Raw genomic sequence first — 18,977 nt, forward strand, 5'->3', positions numbered from 1 at the left:
CTAACTGCGATTTCCGTGACAAGTCGCAACTAAGAGTCGCAAGTAGCAACTAAAAAGCGCGGTTCACAGTGCCATCTATGGGCCAAAGTTCGTACTACGTCCATCTCTGCGATACGGTATCGAGTGTAGCTGCGAGTTCCGTGACAAGTCGCAACTTAGAGTCGCAAGTAGCAACTAAAAAGCGCAGTTAACATTCTTTGTCGAGTGCCATCTGTTGATCGACTTTCGTACTTCGTTATAAGGACATGAGATGAGATCGATGTATGGTCGAAGAATTGAACCACGGCCTATGTTATAGGCGGCTGATTCGATCCCATTAGTTACGTCTACGTTACTGGGATTTTCCCAACTAGTTGAAAATCCCCAGAGTGGGGACAGTATTTCCTGATTTTCTTCCATTTCGTCTCTGGTTTACTTCTTGTTTCTGCCAAGATGAAGCGATCACAGAGGAGCGAATTGTGGAATCATTTCACTGTTCTGGATGAAGAGTTTGCGAAATGTGGTTTATGCGGCAAAAAGTTGTCGTACAAAACCAGCACGACGAACTTGAAGAAACATATCGAAAGGTCGCATGTAATGGTGAACTTTGCGACAAATTCTTCAAGATCCGTCGACCCTGTGTTGCCAGAGCCAGGTACGTTGCAACAACTGATTGATTTATGGGATGATTAATTGTTTTTTGTCTGCACTCTTTTTAAAACAGCGCTGTTAATACCAAGAAAACAACATGCTAGGCTGTGTGATATTTTAAGTAGATCATTTAGAAAATTTACTCTTGGGGCTAGGATTGTACTTTCAATTTTCTACCTATGGTATATGCGTTTGTAAATGTAATAATCCCCATCGAGCTTAACTGAAATTTGAACGAGATATTCTCGCCGACCGTGGCACTTGAAATGTGCGCCATTGTGTTGTGCTGTTGGCAATGCCAAAAAGAATTCGACATAAAAGCCCGACGCAGCCGTTACCAACATGCGCGCACAACATTTACACAGGGAAACACTTATAATTTCATCCAACACGACCATTTCCTGTGGAAATTGCGCAGTTGCTCCTAGAATAGTTAAATGACATTAACTGTCCGAATTATAGTGAAGATTTCAGCTTCTTTAAGTATAAAATTCGTGTTGAAAATATATAGCGTAGTGTAACAGGCTGCAAAGCAACCCGCGAGCCCGCTCTATTTAAACTAGAACGTGGAGGTTCACTTCCCTGAAATTTATGTTCTACTTCAGACATTAATTAGAAATAAGTTTCCACTTTTTTTGTTGCTGTATAGTGTAACTCAAGGCTGCGATTTGATTTTGATTGTATCAAATTAACATCGAGTGAAGTGCGATGTAATTTAAAATCTGAATGGTGTATTGTATTTACGTGGCTCTTAATTAATGTTGTATAAGATTTCAAACTTGAAGTGGCGCGAGGAAAGGTTTACATTGCACGTATAATTAATAGAACAGAACAGAATCTTTATTTGCCTATCAGTATGTTATCCATACAATTGGCGTCGTCAATAATTGAATACATAAAAGCAAAATATAATTATGCAAGTATTTATGTGCAGGACAAATATACATATGCTAAAATAATGGTAATAATAAAATAATCATAATTACAGTGGTACTGCACAGTGTTAACATAACAGCAGTAGTAATAGTTAATTACATTTATCACATAATATACAAAAGTATCTACATAATTATGTGTTATCTTATTTACCCTGTAGAAAAAAAGTGTGAATGCTTATACATTACTGTCGCACACCTATAGTCATACTTCATTATGTAGTTACCACCTGGTTACTGCTAGTGCATATTTCCTGTCTATCACTGTTTAGAAACTCATCAGTTGAGAAGTATAGCATACATTCGAACCACAATTCTATGGGATGCTTCAAACTATTCATTAATAGATTGCTTTCTGTTCTTATGATTTAATGTCAGTCTTGAGTATGAAGATCTAGATTACTGTTATTTTGGATGTTATGAGCATGGAGTTGTGATCTTAAATTAAAATTCTTATTGTAAGTACACATACGGGGCAGAGTCATTATCTTGAATTCTTTAAAGCGTTTTTTTGCAGCTTTGTCTTGGTGGTGGATGCAATATACATCTGCTCTCTTCTACCACTTCAAGATGATACTTGAATTCACTGACTTACCCCAAAACAGTATTCCATACTGCAATCGTGAATGGAAGAAAGAAAAATATGCAGAAATTAATAAATGTTTACTAATAATGCATCTCATGTTGTGTAGTAGGAAGAGAGTACTAGCAAGTTTGCCACACAGATGATTTATATGCTTATCTCATGCGAGTTTTTGATGTAAATGCAATTCCAGTAATTTAACACATTTTGTGTCTTGTTTAAATGTCTTTAGGGTGAAGTAAACTACCTCCATTTTTATTTTATGTATTGTTAATTGATTGGCCCTGCACCAGTCACTGCTCATTTCACTTACAACTTTGTAGTATTCTAAAATATATTTCTGATTTTCTCCATCAGTGAAGAGTGTCATGTCATCAGCATACAGTACTTGGAAAGTAAATTGTACTCTAAATGTATATCCTGCCTCTGTTGCTGACACAATCTGTATGCTGATGTTCAGCTTATTGTTTTATAGGTGAAGCCTCTCTTGCAGTGGAGTTGCCAGAAGAAGGCACCACAGCCAGCAGCACACAGGGGGAAGCAGTTCCCTCCACATCACAGCATCAGACAGCCATCACAGAATACGTTCCCAAAAAGATGGGACTGATTCAAAAGAAGAAGGTGGATAGCAAATTAATGGGTCTGTTCACAAAAGACTATCAACCTTTCTCTATTGTAAATGACTCAGGATTTCGTAGTTTTGTACATGCACTGAATCCTACTTATGAAATACCGAGTAGAAGGACTGTAACAAATGTAATGTTGCCAGCAGCATATGCAGAAGCAAATGAGAAAGTACAACAAAAGCTGCAAGGCATAAAGACAATCTGTCCAATATGTGTAGGAAACCTTTTACTCTTCTCGAGCACATGTTGTCCTGTAGAAAATTGTGAACTCATTTGTATTATTATTATATGCAGGTAACTGGGCACTTTCAACACAAGCAAACAAGACCACACAACTGTATGATGATTAGCAAAATGTAAAATATGTGAGTATTTTGGTGTTTCATAATTCCATGCTAAGAATAATTTTGCCGGAATAAGTTATTTAGGATGTATGGGATATAACGAGGAACACGAATGAAATGAAATGTTTGGGCTCTGATTCACTTTGTAACTGTGCAAAGTTGAGTGTTATAATGTATCGCACTAAGATAATAGCATAATCCTTAAGCTATAAAGGATCACAAACAAGTCATTCGTCATACACTGTGGGCTTACTAAAATTTATTTTTTTTTCCTTTTGTTGCAGACACCTTTCACTTACTGCAAGTATTTCACTTTGGCATAAATGTGAGTTACATCTCTAGCATCAAAAGATTGGTAACACAGACCACTGATATCACTTCCAAGACTGTGTTTTCTTTGTCATATTAGTTTCTGTTTGTTGAAAAACACAGATTTAGTTTTGTTGATATATGCACGGTAATGAACAATTTAATGAGGCAGAGACCACATATTTTTAACCAGAATTTCATCATCATCCACTACTACATTTAAATCTTATAGATCGTCAACTATTTGTTCATTCGTTTATCCACAGAAAGGTGACAGAGGAACAGGTCATACTGGGAGCAGTAGGTCTGTGACTTGGATGCAGCACAGTTACTGATTTGATGCCATTAAGGCACAAAGCTTTGTAATGATTAAAATGGTGAGTGAATGTAAATCCTGGAAGTGTTATTTCTTTATACTAAAACCTGCTACTTTAAGTTATGTTTCAGAAATTTCTTGAGCATCTCGACTTGAAAAATAACAGGAATACCATTTAGAATATTACAAGTGAGGACAGTCAGTCAATGATAATCCATGAGCTTAGGCTCAAGGAAAAAAATTCTATATATGTAATAAAAGTTGATTGTAATGTGTGATGTTGTAGACATACAATAATCTGTTTTGTGCTATCTTTTCCATAATGAATTTGGTGACAACATGTGGGTCAAAACTGGAATGAGCAAAGAATACCAACCAAATTTAAGACCCAAAAACCAGAAAGAGCCACGACCAGCGGTGGAACACACGCAAGTTTGAAAAATTTGTTCCAAATGCACACTAATAGTGATTTTTTTTCTTTTTGTTGTTGTTGATTGTAGATGTACATATATGTTCCTGTCTCCTGCTAAAAATGAACCATCCCAACTAGCAAATTTTACTTTGTTATTTAGAACTTTTTTAATTGCATTAATTAAGAGCCACCTGCACTTTGAGAGGACTAAAACTGTTGAGATTTTATTATTCATTCAATAACAAGATTAATATGTGGGGTATGTAAAATGTGTGTACATGTTTGTTTTGCTCATACTTGTACAAATGTTTCATGTAACCTGACGAGGCGAACCCAAGATTCAAGAAGAAGAAGAGGAGGAGGAGGAGGAGGAGGAAGAGGAGGAGGAGGAGGAAGAAGAGGAGGAGGAGGAAGAAAAAGAGGATCCTTCAAGACTGCAACATAAAATATTTAATATGTAGCACAACAACTGTACACAGTTGATAACGTCCTTCTGGGGTTTTGAGGAGATGGTTTTCCTTCAGACCGTGGGCAAATGCCAGGACGTACAAGTTTCCAGCTCAGGAAATGCTCATTTTCATGAATTTGTCAGTAAATTGCTGTAAATAAATACCAACAGAAAAATGCTTCCTGTAACACAGATCTTTTAGTAAAAAATGTGTCCTAATAAGACAAGTTGTAACTTTTTTAAATATTTGCAGTCTGTGTAACTTGAAAAACTGAATTATGTAGAAGAAACAGCTTGTCTACATAACAATGTAACTGTATTTACACCAACATCATATAATTTAATATTTACTGACAATGCCATATGTAAAACCATAGATAAATAAAATCTATTTGAATTTGAACAGAAATACAGTAGCTGCCATCACATATTTGACATTTCCTGAACCTGTTCAGTAAATTATATGTGTGCATTTTACCTGGTAGGAACTAGCTCTTATCCCTTGCAATAGCCAGTCAGATGGCATTAGATATGTGCTCAAGGTCACAAGGTTACTGCTCACTGTACTCACTAGCATTTCCCGAGACCACTTGCTAATGCATTGTTAAGTCTCTTACAAAGCTAAAAATATACAGAATTTAATGGAGTTTGTTCCTGCAGTTGCAGGTAAGTTCACCAGGTGAGAATGTACCTTTCCAGCACCAAGTGTCTTTCTTTGAACCAAATTAAGAGCAAAGGGCTGCAGACAAGTTTAAAATTTGGAGAGCAAGTGTAACATTTCATCTTTCTAATAGACATAGGTAAACAGTCCCATTTCAATGTGAAAAATCTGAATATCTGTTTTATGCATATGTTATTCCCTAAATGTAGCTGTAGTGTCACCATCTTCTGAAAACCAAACTGCTGTGAATTGTTCAACTTGCTTGCTCCAATCCAGCCACTTATTACATAGGGCCTATACATTTTAAACTTGGGCACTGGAAAAGGAATTGCAACTGCGACTTCATACTGGCATCACAATCTAGGTGTTCGCCCTTAAAATTTATCTCGGCAGGATTACTGAAGTATTACTTGGTCTTTATGTTAACTACACTACTTTTAAAAACAAGTCCAATAACCTCATACTCAAAGCTATTGGCAACTTACTTTACATATTAAAAAAAATCTGCCTCAGTGGTTTTAACGCTGGTAATATGCCTCAGCTTGGGACTGTGTGTGCATACTGTATGACGACACGCACTTTCAGCACCAGTAATGGTTGGCCAAACAGCTGTAACTGAATGTATTTTATCAATAAGAAGCAGCATTGCCCATTTCTTCTGAAAATATCATTTAGAGACAAGTAACCTAAAAAATGTGTTTGATTCTGCTTCCAATATGACAATTATCGTAAATACTCCACCTGCCTACAGGAATTTGCAATGTTAACACAGCAGAACTCTGACATCTGTATAAGTGTAATGAAACAAAGACAATAGTATTGAATCATATGAGTGCCTCGCTTTTGTTCCGACAGTGTTCAAAACTACGGAGGAAAATTTTACACCTGGCGTTCTACATAGCAACTGCACACAAGAACTTTTTGCTGACACTACAAGCACCTTCATAAGTAAACTTTTCCTGGTTTACCTTCAAGTACTGCACTTAAATGATTCCTGATTTAAGATCTGTACTTCCCACTTTCATAATGGGCTCAAAATGCATACTCTAGACCTTGGGCTATATTCCAGGTCAGTGTCACACCAAGCTTCTGTGGAAAGGGGGATGGGAGACGGCGGCATGTCACACTCTCCTACAAGTCTTTACCAGTAATTAAATGGTGGAAAATTTTTGGGTATAGGACTGCTTAACACGTGGAAAATATTTTATTTATTCACTCACTGTATTTAACATTTATCATTCCTTTAAAATCGCATAAGAACTTCAAATTAAACACAGTTCAATCACTCATTATGCACACTTATTTCATAATTATGGCACTTTTAAACTGCAAATCCTCTAAGAGCTGTCTTGAATATTCACGATTCTCTCCCAAGAGCCTCGAAGTGGATAGATACGTACAGAAACCAGTAATCGGGGTTGGAACTGCGTCTGCAAAATTAAAAGGATAAACATTTTTGCTGTCACTAATTACAAGCAATGTAATTGACAAAGTAGTATTACTAATATTTGCTGCCATGAAAGCCATTCAATGGGGGACGTTTCACATTTGCAAGAACGATCTCATTTAAGTAATTAAGTTCATCGAAATCTTAGAAACTAACCTCTCGTCTGACGAAGACAGTCTAAAAACGCAGTGGCTATTGCCGATAATATTTCGAATTATCGCTTTACTGAGTGACTGAAATGTACTTCGGGTAACTGTGAACATAACAATACGTTAGAGTTCTTTTTCTAAACACGAACTATTACGGTACTGTTTGGCTACTAACATATTAATATTTTCACAATTGTTTCTTTAATACAAAAGTAAAGCCAACGGAAGAACAATTGTAAAACACACTTACTAATGTCAGTTTTCTTGAGATGCAATTCTCTGTGTGAACACATGTAACTTTTTCATTCGGAGATAAGTCGCAGAAGTAGCAGAAATCGCAGAAGTCGCAGAAATCGCAGAAGTAGCAGAAATCGCAGAAGTAGCAGAAGTCGCAGAAATCGCAGAAGTCGCAGAAATCGCAGAAGGAGCAGAAATCGCAGTGGTAGAGTGCGGAGGGATACAAGAGCTGGATTCCTTAACTGCGACAAATCACAGTTAAGAATAACAGATACTGAAAAGTAGCAGTCACAGAAATCACTGATATCGGAAAATCGCAGTTTAGCCCATCGCTAGAGGAAAGGCTGATGGGACGGTAGGAGGAGACGGCGGACGGCGGTTTGCCAGGTTTAAGGAACATGAGGATACGGGAGGTTTTCCACGGGTCGCCGGGCTATAGTTGGAAGGAAGGGTATATGTCACTGCGAAGTTCGTCATCCGGGAGGGGGAGGCGTTGGAAATTGCCCTGATGAAGGAGATGGAGGGTGTGGGGGTGGGGGGTGGGGGTGGAGGGAGGGAGGGATACAGCGATTGATGCGCGCGGGAGGTTTTCCACGGGTCGCCGGGTTATAGTTGGAAGGAAGGGTATATGTCACGGCGAAGTTCGTCATCCGGGAGGGGGAGGTGTTGGAAATTGCCCTGATGAAGGTGATGGAGTGTGTGGGGGTGGGGGTGGGGGTGTGGGTGGAGGTGCGGGTGGAGGGAGGGATACAGCGATAGATGCGCGGCAACGGGCGGGGGGTGCAGAGAAAGGAGGAAATCAGAGCGTGGGGGGACATGTTACAGTATTTTTTTTTTACTTTATTGTTATTTTAACACCTGAACAATCAGGTAGGCTGGCAGCAGCACAATACGCCGCTCTTCAGCCGAGGAGACCACAATGAGATAAACAGAGAAGAGACAACACATAGAAGACGATGGGAAAAAAACAGTAGACACATGAACATAAAAACACAAGAAGCCGTTCACACTCGATGACAATCCACACGACGAACTGTTGACACGATGCACAAACACTGAAGAAGACGATGGCACTGGTGAACGATGGAGTGTGATAGTGAAACACTGAACACTAAACATGACGGCACACACGATACACTGACGGCGGCGATCTCCGGCGCGCGAATGTCCACTGAGCGTGTGCGAGTCCGGGGACCTGCCAAGAGAGGAGGAGGAGGAGGAAGGGGAGTGGGAGAGCGAGATGGGATAGCAGAGATGCCACGGGCAGGGGAGAAAGGGGGGAGGGAGGAAGGGGGAAAGGAAGCCCGGGGGAAGAGGGGTGGAGGGAGGGGACGGGGGAAAGAAGTGAGAAGGGAAGGGAAGAGAAGGGAGGGAGGGTGACTAAGGGAAAGGACACCGGAAATGGGGGGGCAGGGTCAAAGTTGATAAGAGGGGTAGATGGAGGGGACAAGGACATCATCAGGGAGGGGGAGCTGGCGGAAGCCACCTTGGGAGAGAGTAAGGAGGGTGGAGAGATGGAGACCGGGCGGGACGTGGGAATACAGGCGCGGCAGCGGGCGGGGATGGGAGAGGATTGGGGAGACGAGCGGGTGACGAGGATCGAGTTGACGGGAGGTGTACAGGATCCGTATCCTTTCAAGGAAAAAGAGGAGGTGGGGGAAGGGGATGAGATCATACAGGATCCGCGTGGGGGAGGGGAGACGGATGCGATAGGCGAGGTGGAGAGCATGGCGTTCAAGGATTTGGAGGGATTTATAAAAGGAAGGGGGGGCGGAGATCCAGGCTGGATGGGCGTAACAGAGGCTAGGGCGGATGAGGGACTTATAGGTGTGGAGGATGGTGGAGGGGTCCAGACCCCACGTTCGGCCGGAAAGGAGCTTGAGGAGACTGAGTCGGGAACGTGCCTTGGCTTGGATTGTCTGGAGATGGGGAGTCCAGGAGAGGCGATGGTCGAGGGTGACGCCAAGGTACTTAAGGATGGGAGTGAGGGCGATGGGACGGCCATAGACGGTGAGATAGAAATCAAGGAGGCGGAAGGAAGGGGTGGTTTTGCCTACAATGATCGGCTGGGTTTTGGAAGGATTGACCTTGAGCAACCACTGGTTACACCAAGCAGTGAATCGGTCAAGATGGGATTGGAGAAGGCGTTGGGAGCGTTGCAGGGTGGGGGCAAGGGCGCATGTTACAGTTTTTTTTTTTCTTCTTTATTGTTATTTGAACACCCCATACAAGGTCGGCTGGCAGCGGAAAAGTTGAGTCCGCTCTTCAGCCGTAAGCATGACAATAAAAAGAATGAGAGACATATAAGGAACAGAGTGGCGGTTAAAAACACAGTAGATACAATAAGTAAAAAACATGAAGCCGTTCACACTCGACGAAACAAACAAGAAAACTGTCGGCACTGTGCACAAACACTGACGAGTTAGACAACACATGTGAACGAAGGAGCGTGGGCGGCGTAAAACACAAATGCACAAACACAACGGCACAGACACTAAACTGAGGGCGGTGATCTCCGGCGAGCGAATGTTCACTTTCCGTGTGCGAGTCCGGGGACCTGCCAAGGGAGGAGGAGGAGGAGGAGGAGGAGGAGGAGGGGGAGTCGGAGAGCGAGAGGGGAGAGCAGAGACGCCACGGGCAGGGGAGAGAGGGAGGAGAGAGGAAGGGGGAGAAGAAGCCCGGAGGAAGAGGGGTGGAGGGAGGGGATGGGGGAAAGGAGAGAGAAGGGATGGGAAGAGAAGGGAGGGAGGGTGCCTAAGGGAAAGGACACCGGAAATGGGGGGCAGGGTCAAAGTTGATAAGAGGGGTAGATGGAGGGGACGAGGACATCATCAGGGAGGGGGAGCTGGCGGAAGCCACCTTGGGAGAGAGTAAGGAGGGTGGAGAAATGGAGACCGGGCGGGACGTGGGAATACAGGCGCGGCAGTGGGCGGGGATGGGAGAGGATTGGGGAGACGAGCGGGTGAGGAGGATCGAGTTTACGGGAGGTGTACAGGATCTGTATCCTTTCAAGGAAAAGGAGGAGGTGGGGGAAGGGGATGAGATCATACAGGATCCGCGTGGGGGAGGGGAGGCGGATGCGATAGGCGAGGCGGAGAGCATGGCGTTCAAGGATTTGGACGGATTTATAAAAGGTAGGGGGGGCGGAGATCTAGGCTGGATGGGCATAACAAAGGATAGGGCGGATGAGGGATTTATAGGTGTGGAGGATTGTGTAAGGATCCAGACCCCACATACGGCCGGAAAGGAGCTTGAGGAGACAGAGTTGGGAACGTGCCTTGGCTTGGATTGTATGGATATGGGGAGTCCAGGAGAGGCGACGGTCGAGGGTGACGCCAAGGTACTTAAGGGTGGGAGTGAGGTCGATGGGACGGCCATAGACGGTGAGATAGAAATCAAGGAGGCGGAATGAAGGGGTGGTTTTGCCTACAATGATCGGCTGGGTTTTGGAAGGATTGACCTTGAGCAACCACTGGTTACACCAAGCGGTGAATCGGTCAAGATGGGATTGGAGAAGGCGTTGGGAGCGTTGCAGGGTGGGGGCAAGGGCGAGGAAGGCGGTGTCATCGGCAAACTGGAGGAGGTGGACGGGGGGCGACGGCGGCGGCATGTCCGTCGTGTACAAAAGGTACAGAAGGGGGGAGAGGACGGAGCCTTGGGGCACACCGGCGGAGGGGAAAAAGGTGTAGGAATCGGTGTTATGGATGGTGACATAGGAAGGACGGCGGGAGAGAAAGGAACCGATCAGACGGACGTAGTTAATGGGAAGGGCAAAGGTTTGGAGCTTGAAGAGGAGACCGGAAGGCCAGACGCGGTCATAAGCGCGTTCGAGGTCAAGGGAGAGGAAGATTGCGGAGCGACGGGAATTAAGGTGTTCGGAAAGGAGATGAGTGAGGTGAAGGAGAAGATCGTCGGAAGAGAAGGATGGCCGAAAGCCACACTGGGTGACGGGAAGGAGGCGGTGCTGGCGGAGATGCTGGTGGATGCGGCGGGTGAGGATAGATTCCAGGACCTTGCTGAAGACCGAGGTAAGGCTGATGGGATGGTAGGAGGAGATGGCGGACTGCGGTTTGCCAGGTTTAAGGAACATGAGGATATGGGAGGTTTTCCACAGGTCGGGGTAGTAACCGGTGGACAGGACCACATTGTAGAGCCTGGCCAGGGTGGAGAAGAAAGAGGCAGGAGCTTCACGAAGGTGACGGTAGGTGGCACGATCGTGACCAGGAGCGGTGTTGCGTTTTGTGCGGAGTGTATCAATGAGATCCTGTGTAGTGATAGGGGCTTTGAGTTCTGTGTGCGTAATGTTGTCCAAGTACTGGAAACCAGGAGCGAGGGGAGGGACAGAGGTGTCAGTTCGATCGTGGATATCCGGGAAGAGGGAGTAATCGAACTGGGGATCGTCGGGGATGGAGAAGACATCGGAGAGGTAGGAGGCAAAGTGATTGGCCTTACTAAGGGTGTCAGGGAAGGGGTGATCATCGTGGAGAAGAGGATAGTAGGGGGAGGGTTTAGTTCCGGTAAGGCGACGGAAGGCCGACCAGAACTTGGACGAGTTGATTGGTAGGGTAGCATATAAACGGGTGCATGTCTGTCGCCAGTCCCGGCGTTTCTTAGCCGCGAGCAAATTACGAACGTGTCGCTGGAGTTGCCGGTGGCGTCGTAGTGTGTCCGGGTCACGCGTGCGGAGGAAGGCACGGTAGAGGCGACGGGATTCACGGAGGAGGAGAATGGCCTGTGGGGGTAAGGTAGGACGGTGGGGGTGGATGGCGACAGTAGGAACGTGGGCCTCCACGGCCTCAGACAAGGTCTGCTGGAGAGAGGAGGCGGCATGGGTGACATCGTCAGGGAGGTGGTAGGTGAGAGGGTGGCCATCGACCTGGGTGGAAAGGGTATCCCGGTAGGCATTCCAGTCGGCTCGGGAATAGTCGTGGACATACTTAGGGGGAGGGTCAGTACGAGGGTCGGGGCGAGGGCGACGACCGTCTGAAACAGTGAGGAGGACAGGGAGATGGTCGCTACCAATAGGCTCCAGGACATCCACCGTTATGCGGCCAAGGAGGTTGGGGGAGGAGAGGATAACATCAGGAGTGGAGTTGGATTCGGGATGGGTATGCTGGGGGATGGGGACGAGGTCGCCTTGAAGGGTGGAGAGGAACCGATGCCATCGCCGTAACTGGGCAGCGGAACGACTATGGATGTTGAAGTCGACGGCGATCACATAGGAGGAAAAGGTACGATCGACGTGGGAGAGGAAGTCGAAGGGAATAGGAGCGTTGGGGCGGACATAGATGGTGACGCAGGTAACGGTAAGGCCGGGAAAGAAGAGACTGAAGATCAGGTGTTCGGTGGGGTCGGGAAGGAGAGGTTGGAGTCGAACAGGGATCTGGCGGTGGTGACCAATGGCAACTCCGCCACGCGCAATTGGGAGGGGATTATCGGAGCGGTGGAGGAGGTAGGGCGAAGTGTGAATGGTGTGGTGGCGTTGGAGGAAGGTTTCATTAAGGAGGTAGGCATCCACACGGTGGGTGCCAAGGGTGTGCAGGAAGAGGTTCCTGTTGGCGGGTGGGGAGCGGATGTTGTTTTTTTTTTACTTTATTGTAATTTTGAAACCTGAACAACCAGGCAGGCTGGCAGCAGCACAATACGCCGCTCTTCAGCTGAAGAGAGTACACGGAGATAAACAAAGAAGAGACATTACATAGAAAAACGGCGGGAAAAAACAGGAGACACAAGAATATAAAAGCACAAGAAGCCTTTCACACTTGATGACAATCCACACTATGAACTGGAGACCTGACGCACAAACACTGAAGAAGACGATGTCACTGGTGAACAATGGAGCGTGACGGCGAAACTGAACACTAAACAGGACGGCACACACGATACACTGATGGCGGTGATCTCCGGCGCGCGAATGTCCACTGAGCGTGTGCGAGTCCGGGGACCTGCCAAGAGGGCAACAGGGATGAGGAGGGGAGAGGGGAGGAAAAGAGGATGCCACGGCTTAGGAGACGGGGACAGGAGGATAGGGACAGGGGAGGGGGGGGCCTGGGGGACGAGGGACGAGAAAAGGAGGAGGGAGGGAAAAGGGAGAGAAGGGAGGGAGGGTGCCCTGAGGAGCAAGCACAGGACGAGGGCGGGAGGATCAAAGTTGGTAGGAGGGGTAGATGGAGGGGAGGAGGGCATCATCAGGGAGAGGAAGCTGGCGGAAGCCACCTTGGGAGAAGGTAAGGAGGGTGGAGAGATGGAGACCGGGTGGGACATGGGAGTACAGGCGCGGCAGCGGGCGGGGGTGGGAGAGGAGCGGGGAGACGAGCGGGTGAGGTGGATCGAGTTTACGGGAGGTGTATAGGATTCGTATCCTTTCGAGGAAGAGGAGGAGGTGGGGGAAGGGGATAAGGTCATACAGGATCCGCGTGGGGGAAGGGAGACGGATGCGATAGGCAAGGCGGAGAGCATGGCGTTCAAGGATTTGGAGGGATTTATAAAAGGAAGGGGGGGCGGAGATCCAGGCTGGATGGGCGTAACAGAGGATAGGGCGGATGAGGGACTTATAGGTGTGGAGGATGGTGGAGGGGTCCAGACCCCACGTTCGGCCGGAAAGGAGCTTGAGGAGACGGAGTCGGGAACGTGACTTGGCTTGGATTGTCTGGAGATGGGGAGTCCAGGAGAGGCGACGGTCGAGGGTGACGCCAAGGTACTTAAGGGTGGGGGTGAGGTCGATGGGACGGCCATAAACGGTGAGATAGAAATCAAGGAGGCGGAAGGAGGGAGTGGTTTTGCCTACAATGATCGCCTGGGTTTTGGAAGGATTGACCTTGAGCAACCACTGGTTGCACCAAGCGGTGAACCGGTCAAGATGGGATTGGAGAAGGTGTTGGGAGCGTCGCAGGGTGGGGGCAAGGGCAAGGAAGGCGGTGTCATCGGCAAACTGGAGAAGGTGGACGGGGGGTGACGTCGGCGGCATGTCCGCCGTGTACAACAAGTACAGAAGGGGGGAGAGGACGGAGCCTTGGGGCACACCGGCGGAGGGGAAAAAGGTGTAGGAATCGGTGTTATGGATGGTGACATGGGAAGGACGGCGGGAGAGAAAGGAACCGATCAGACGAACGTAGTTAATGGGAAGGGTGAAGGTTTGGAGCTTGAAGAGGAGACCGGAATGCCAGACGCGGTCATATGCGCGTTCGAGGTCAAGAGAGAGGAAGATTGCGGAGCGACGGGAATTGAGCTGTTCGGAAAGGAGATGAGTGAGGTGAAGGAGAAGATCGTTGGAAGAGAAACACGGCCGAAAGCCACACTGGGTAACGGGGAGGAGGCGACATGTTACAGTTTTTTTTTTTTTTTTTTACTTTATTGTTATTTTAAAGCCTGTACAGCAGGCAGGCTGTCAGCAGCATACTACGCTGCTCTTCAGCCATAGAAGATACAATCAGCAAAAACAGGAGAAAAACATAAAAGTTACAAAATGGTGGGCAAGAAAACAGGAGACACAGAGAAACAAACACGGAGCCGTTCACACTCGACGATAAGCCACACTGCAAACTGTTGAGACGACGCACAAACACTGAAGGAGACGATGCCACTGGTGAACGATTGAGTGTGACGGTGAACACTGAACACTAAACACGATGGCACACACAAGACACTGATGGCGGTGATCTCCGGCGCGCGAAAGTCCACGTAGCGTGTGCGAGTCCGGGGACCTGCCAAGAGGGGAACAGGGGTGAGGTGGGGGAGAGGGGAGAAAAGGATGCCAATGGCGGAGGAGACGGGGGCAGGAAGGAGAGGGACAGGGGAGGGGAGGCCCGGGGGAGGAGGGGAGAGAAAAGGAGGAGGGAGTGAAAAAGGGAGAGGGGGGAGGGAGGGTGCCCTGAGGAGCAAGCACAGGAGGAGGGCGGGAGGATCATAGTTGGTAGGAGGGGTAGATGGAGGGGAGGAGGGCATCATCAGGGAGGGGGAGCTGGTGGAAGCCACCTTGGGAGAGGGTAAGGAGGGTGGAGAGATGGAGACCGGGTGGGACATGAGAGTACAGGCGCGGCAGCGGGCGGGCTGGGAGAGGATCGGGGAGACGAGCGGGTGAGGTGGATCGAGTTTACGGGAGGTGTATAGGATTTGTATCCTTTCGAGGAAGAGGAGGAGGTGGGGGAAGGGGATAAGGTCATACTGGATCTGCGTGGGGGAAGGGAGACGGATGCGATAGGCAAGGCGGAGAGCATGGCGTTCAAGGATTTGGAGGGATTTATAAAAGGAAGGGGGGCGGAGATCCAGGCTGGATGGGCGTAACAGAGGATAGGGCGGATAAGGGACTTATAGGTGTGGAGGATGGTGGAGGGGTCCAGACCCCACGTTCGGCCGGAAAGGAGCTTGAGGAGACGGAGTCGGGAACGTGCCTTGGCTTGCTTTGTCTGGAGATGGGGAGTCCAGGAGAGGCGACGGTTGAGGGTAACGCCAAGGTACTTAAGGGTGGGGGTGAGAGCGATGGGACGGCCAGAAACGGTGAGATAGAAATCAAGGAGGCGGAAGGAGGGAGTGGTTTTGCCTACAATGATCACCTGGGTTTTGGAAGGATTGACCTTGAGCAACCACTGGTTGCACCAAGCGGTGAACCGGTCAAGATGGGATTGGAGAAGGTTTTGGGAGCGTTGCAGGGTGGGGGCAAGGGCAAGGAAGGCGGTGTCATCGGTAAACTGGAGAAGGTGGACGGGGGGTGACGGCGGCGGCATGTCTGCCGTGTACAACAAGTACAGGAGGGGGGAGAGGACGGAGCCTTGGGGCACACCGGCGGAGGGGAAGAAGGTGTAGGAATCGGTGTTAGGGATGGTGACATGGGAAGGACGGCGGGAGAGAAAGGAACCGATCAGACGAATTTAGTTAATGGGAAGGGCGAAGGTTTGGAGCTTGAAGAGGAGACCGGAATGCCATACGCGGTCATATGCGCGTTCGAGGTCAAGAGAGAGGAAGATTGCGGAGCGACGGGAATTGAGCTGTTCCGAAAGGAGATGAGTGAGGTGAAGGAGAAGATCGTCGGAAGAGAAGGACGGCCGAAAGCCGCACTGGGTAATGGGGAGGAGGCGGTGCTGGCGGAGATGCTGGTGGATGCGGCGGGTGAGGATAGATTCCAGGACCTTGCTGAAGACCAAGGTAAGGCTGATGGGACGGTAGGAGGAGACGGCGGACGGCGGTTTGCCAGGTTTGAGGAACATGAGGATACGGGAGGTTTTCCACAGGTCGGGGTAGTAACCGGTGGACAGGACTACATTGTAGAGCCTGGCCAGGGTGGAGAGAAATGAGACAGGAGCTTCACGAAGGAGACGGTAGGTGACACGATCGTGACCAGTAGCGGTGTTGCGTTTGGTGCGGAGTGTATTGATGAGATCCTGTGTGGTGATGGGGGCATCAAGGTCCGGCGATATGTTGCAGTATATTTTTTTTTTTCTTTACTGTAATTTTGAAACCTGAACAACCAGGTAGGCTGGCAGCAGCACAATACGCCGCTCTTCAGCCGAAGAGAGTACATGGAGATAAAACAAAGAAGATACATTACATAGAAAAACGGCGGGAAAAAACAGGAGACACAAGAATATAAAAGCACAAGAAGCCGTTCACACTTGAGGACAATCCACACTATGAACTGGAGACCCGACGCACAAACACTGAAGAAGATGATGTCACTGGTGAACAATGGAGCGTGACGGCGAACCTGAACACTAAACATGACGGCACACACGATACACTGATGGCGGTGATCTCCGGCGCGCGAATGTCCACTGAGCGTGTGCGAGTCTGGCGACCTGCCAAGAGGGCAACAGGGATGAGGAGGGGGAGAGGGGAGGAAAAGAGGATGCCATGGCTTAGGAGACGGGGACAGGAGGATAGGGACAGGGGAGGGGGGGGCCCGGGGGACGAGGGACGAGAAAAGGAGGAGGGAGGGAAAAGGGAGAGAAGGGAGGGAGGGTGCCCCGAGGAGCAAGCACAGGAGGAGGGAGGGAGGATCAAAGTTGGTAGGAGGGGTAGATGGAGGGGAGGAGGGCATCATCAGGGAGGGGGAGCTGGCGGAAGCCACCTTGGGAGAGGGTAAGGAGGGTGGAGAGATGGAGACCGGGTGGGACATGGGAGTACAGGCGCAGCAGCAGGCGGGGGTGGGAGAGGATCGGGGAGACGAGCGGGTGAGGAGGATCGAGTTTACGGGAGGTGTATAGGATTCGTATCCTTTCGAGGAAGAGGAGGAGGTGGGGGAAGGGGATAAGGTCATACAGGATCCGCGTGGGGGAAGGGAGACGGATGCGATAGGCAAGGGGGAGAGCATGGTGTTCAAGGATTTGGAGGGATTTATAAAAGGAAGGGGGGGCGGAGATCCAGGCTGGATGGGCGTAACAGAGGATAGGGCGGATGAGGGACTTATATGTGTGGAGGATGGTGGAGGGGTCCAGACCCCACGTTCGGCCGGAAAGGAGCTTGAGGAGACTGAGTCGGGAACGTGCCTTGGCTTGGATTGTCTGGAGATGGGGAGTCCAGGAGAGGCGACGGTCGAGGGTGACGCCAAGGTACTTAAGGGTGGGGGTGAGGTCGATGGGACGGCCATAAACGGTGAGATAGAAATCAAGGAGGCGGAAGGAGGGAGTGGGTTTGCCTACAATGATCGCCTGGGTTTTGGAAGGATTGACCTTGAGCAACCACTGGTTGCACCAAGCGGTGAACCGGTCAAGATGGGATTGGAGAAGGTGTTGGGAGCGTCGCAGGGTGGGGGCAAGGGCAAGGAAGGCGGTGTCATCGGCAAACTGGAGAAGGTGGACGGGGGGTGACGGCGGCGGCATTTCCGCCGTGTACAACAAGTACAGGAGGGGGGAGAGGACGGAGCCTTGGGGCACACCGGCGGAGGGGAAAAAGGTGTAGGAATCGGTGTTATGGATGGTGACATGGGAAGGACGGCGGGAGAGAAAGGAACCGATCAGACGAACGTAGTTAATGGGAAGGGCGAAGGTTTGGAGCTTGAAGAGGAGACCAGAATGCCATACGCGGTCATATGCGCGTTCGAGGTCAAGAGAGAGGAAGATTGCGGAGCGACGGGAATTGAGCTGTTCCGAAAGGAGATGAGTGAGGTGAAGGAGAAGATCGTCGGAAGAGAAGGACGGCCGAAAGCAACACTGGGTAACGGGGAGGAGGCGGTGCTGGCGGAGATGCTGGTGGATGCGGCGGGTGAGGATAGATTCCAGGACCTTGCTGAAGACCGAGGTAAGGCTGATGGGACGGTAGGAGGAGACGGCGGACGGCGGTTTGCCAGGTTTGAGGAACATGAGGATACGGGAGGTTTTCCACAGGTCGGGGTAGTAACCGGTGGACAGGACTACATTGTAGAGCCTGGCCAGGGTGGAGAGAAAAGAGACAGGAGCTTCACGAAGGTGATGGTAGGTGACACGATCGTGACCAGGAGCGGTGTTGCGTTTGGTGCGGAGTGTATTGATGAGATCCTGTGTGGTGATGGGGGCATTAAGGTCCGTGTGTGGAATGTTGTCCAAGTACTGGAAACCAGGAGCGAGGGGAGGGACAGAGGTGTCAGTTCGATCGCGGATATCTGGGAAGAGGGAGTAATCGAACTGGGGATCATCAGGGATGGAAAACACATCGGACAGGTAGGAGGCAAAGTGATTGGCCTTACTAAGGGCGTCAGGGAAGGGGTGATCATCGTGGAGAAGAGGATAGTAGGGGGAGGGTTTAGTTCCGGTAAGGCGACGGAAGGCGGTCCAGAACTTGGACGAGTTTATAGGGAGGGTAGCATTTAAACGGGTGCATGTCTGTCGCCAGTCCCGGCGTTTCTTGGCCGCGAGCAAATTTCGAATGTGTCGCTGTAGTTGCCGGTGGCGTCGTAGGGTGTCCGGGTCA

General features: G+C 48.9%; 1 protein-coding gene and 1 long non-coding RNA gene across 2 annotated transcripts; both read left to right on the forward strand.

Moving 5' to 3' along the window:
- The first annotated feature begins 505 nt into the window (after positions 1–505).
- LOC124553247 lies at positions 506–3,031 on the forward strand. Its single transcript, XM_047127135.1, has 3 exons — positions 506–634; positions 2,624–2,962; positions 3,015–3,031. The coding sequence occupies exons 1-3, from the start codon at positions 577–579 to the stop codon at positions 3,029–3,031; spliced, it is 414 nt and encodes a 137-aa protein (XP_046983091.1). The 5' UTR covers positions 506–576.
- A 37-nt stretch (positions 3,032–3,068) lies between these two features.
- On the forward strand, positions 3,069–4,505 carry LOC124553978. The gene is made up of 3 exons (XR_006968189.1): positions 3,069–3,139; positions 3,403–3,443; positions 3,694–4,505. It is a non-coding gene; the product is annotated as an uncharacterized LOC124553978 (long non-coding RNA).
- The last annotated feature ends 14,472 nt before the right edge of the window (positions 4,506–18,977 follow it).

The sequence above is a fragment of the Schistocerca americana genome, chromosome 11 (assembly GCF_021461395.2).
Source record: "Schistocerca americana isolate TAMUIC-IGC-003095 chromosome 11, iqSchAmer2.1, whole genome shotgun sequence".
Lineage (NCBI taxonomy): Eukaryota > Metazoa > Arthropoda > Insecta > Orthoptera > Acrididae > Schistocerca > Schistocerca americana.

Coding starts and splice junctions, on each gene's coding strand:
- LOC124553247 (XM_047127135.1), top strand. CDS start 577: ATGGTGAACTTTGCGACAAATTCTTCAAGATCCGTCGACCCTGTGTTG. Junction 635..2,623: donor CCCTGTGTTGCCAGAGCCAG/GTACGTTGCAAC, acceptor ATTGTTTTATAG/GTGAAGCCTCTCTTGCAGTG.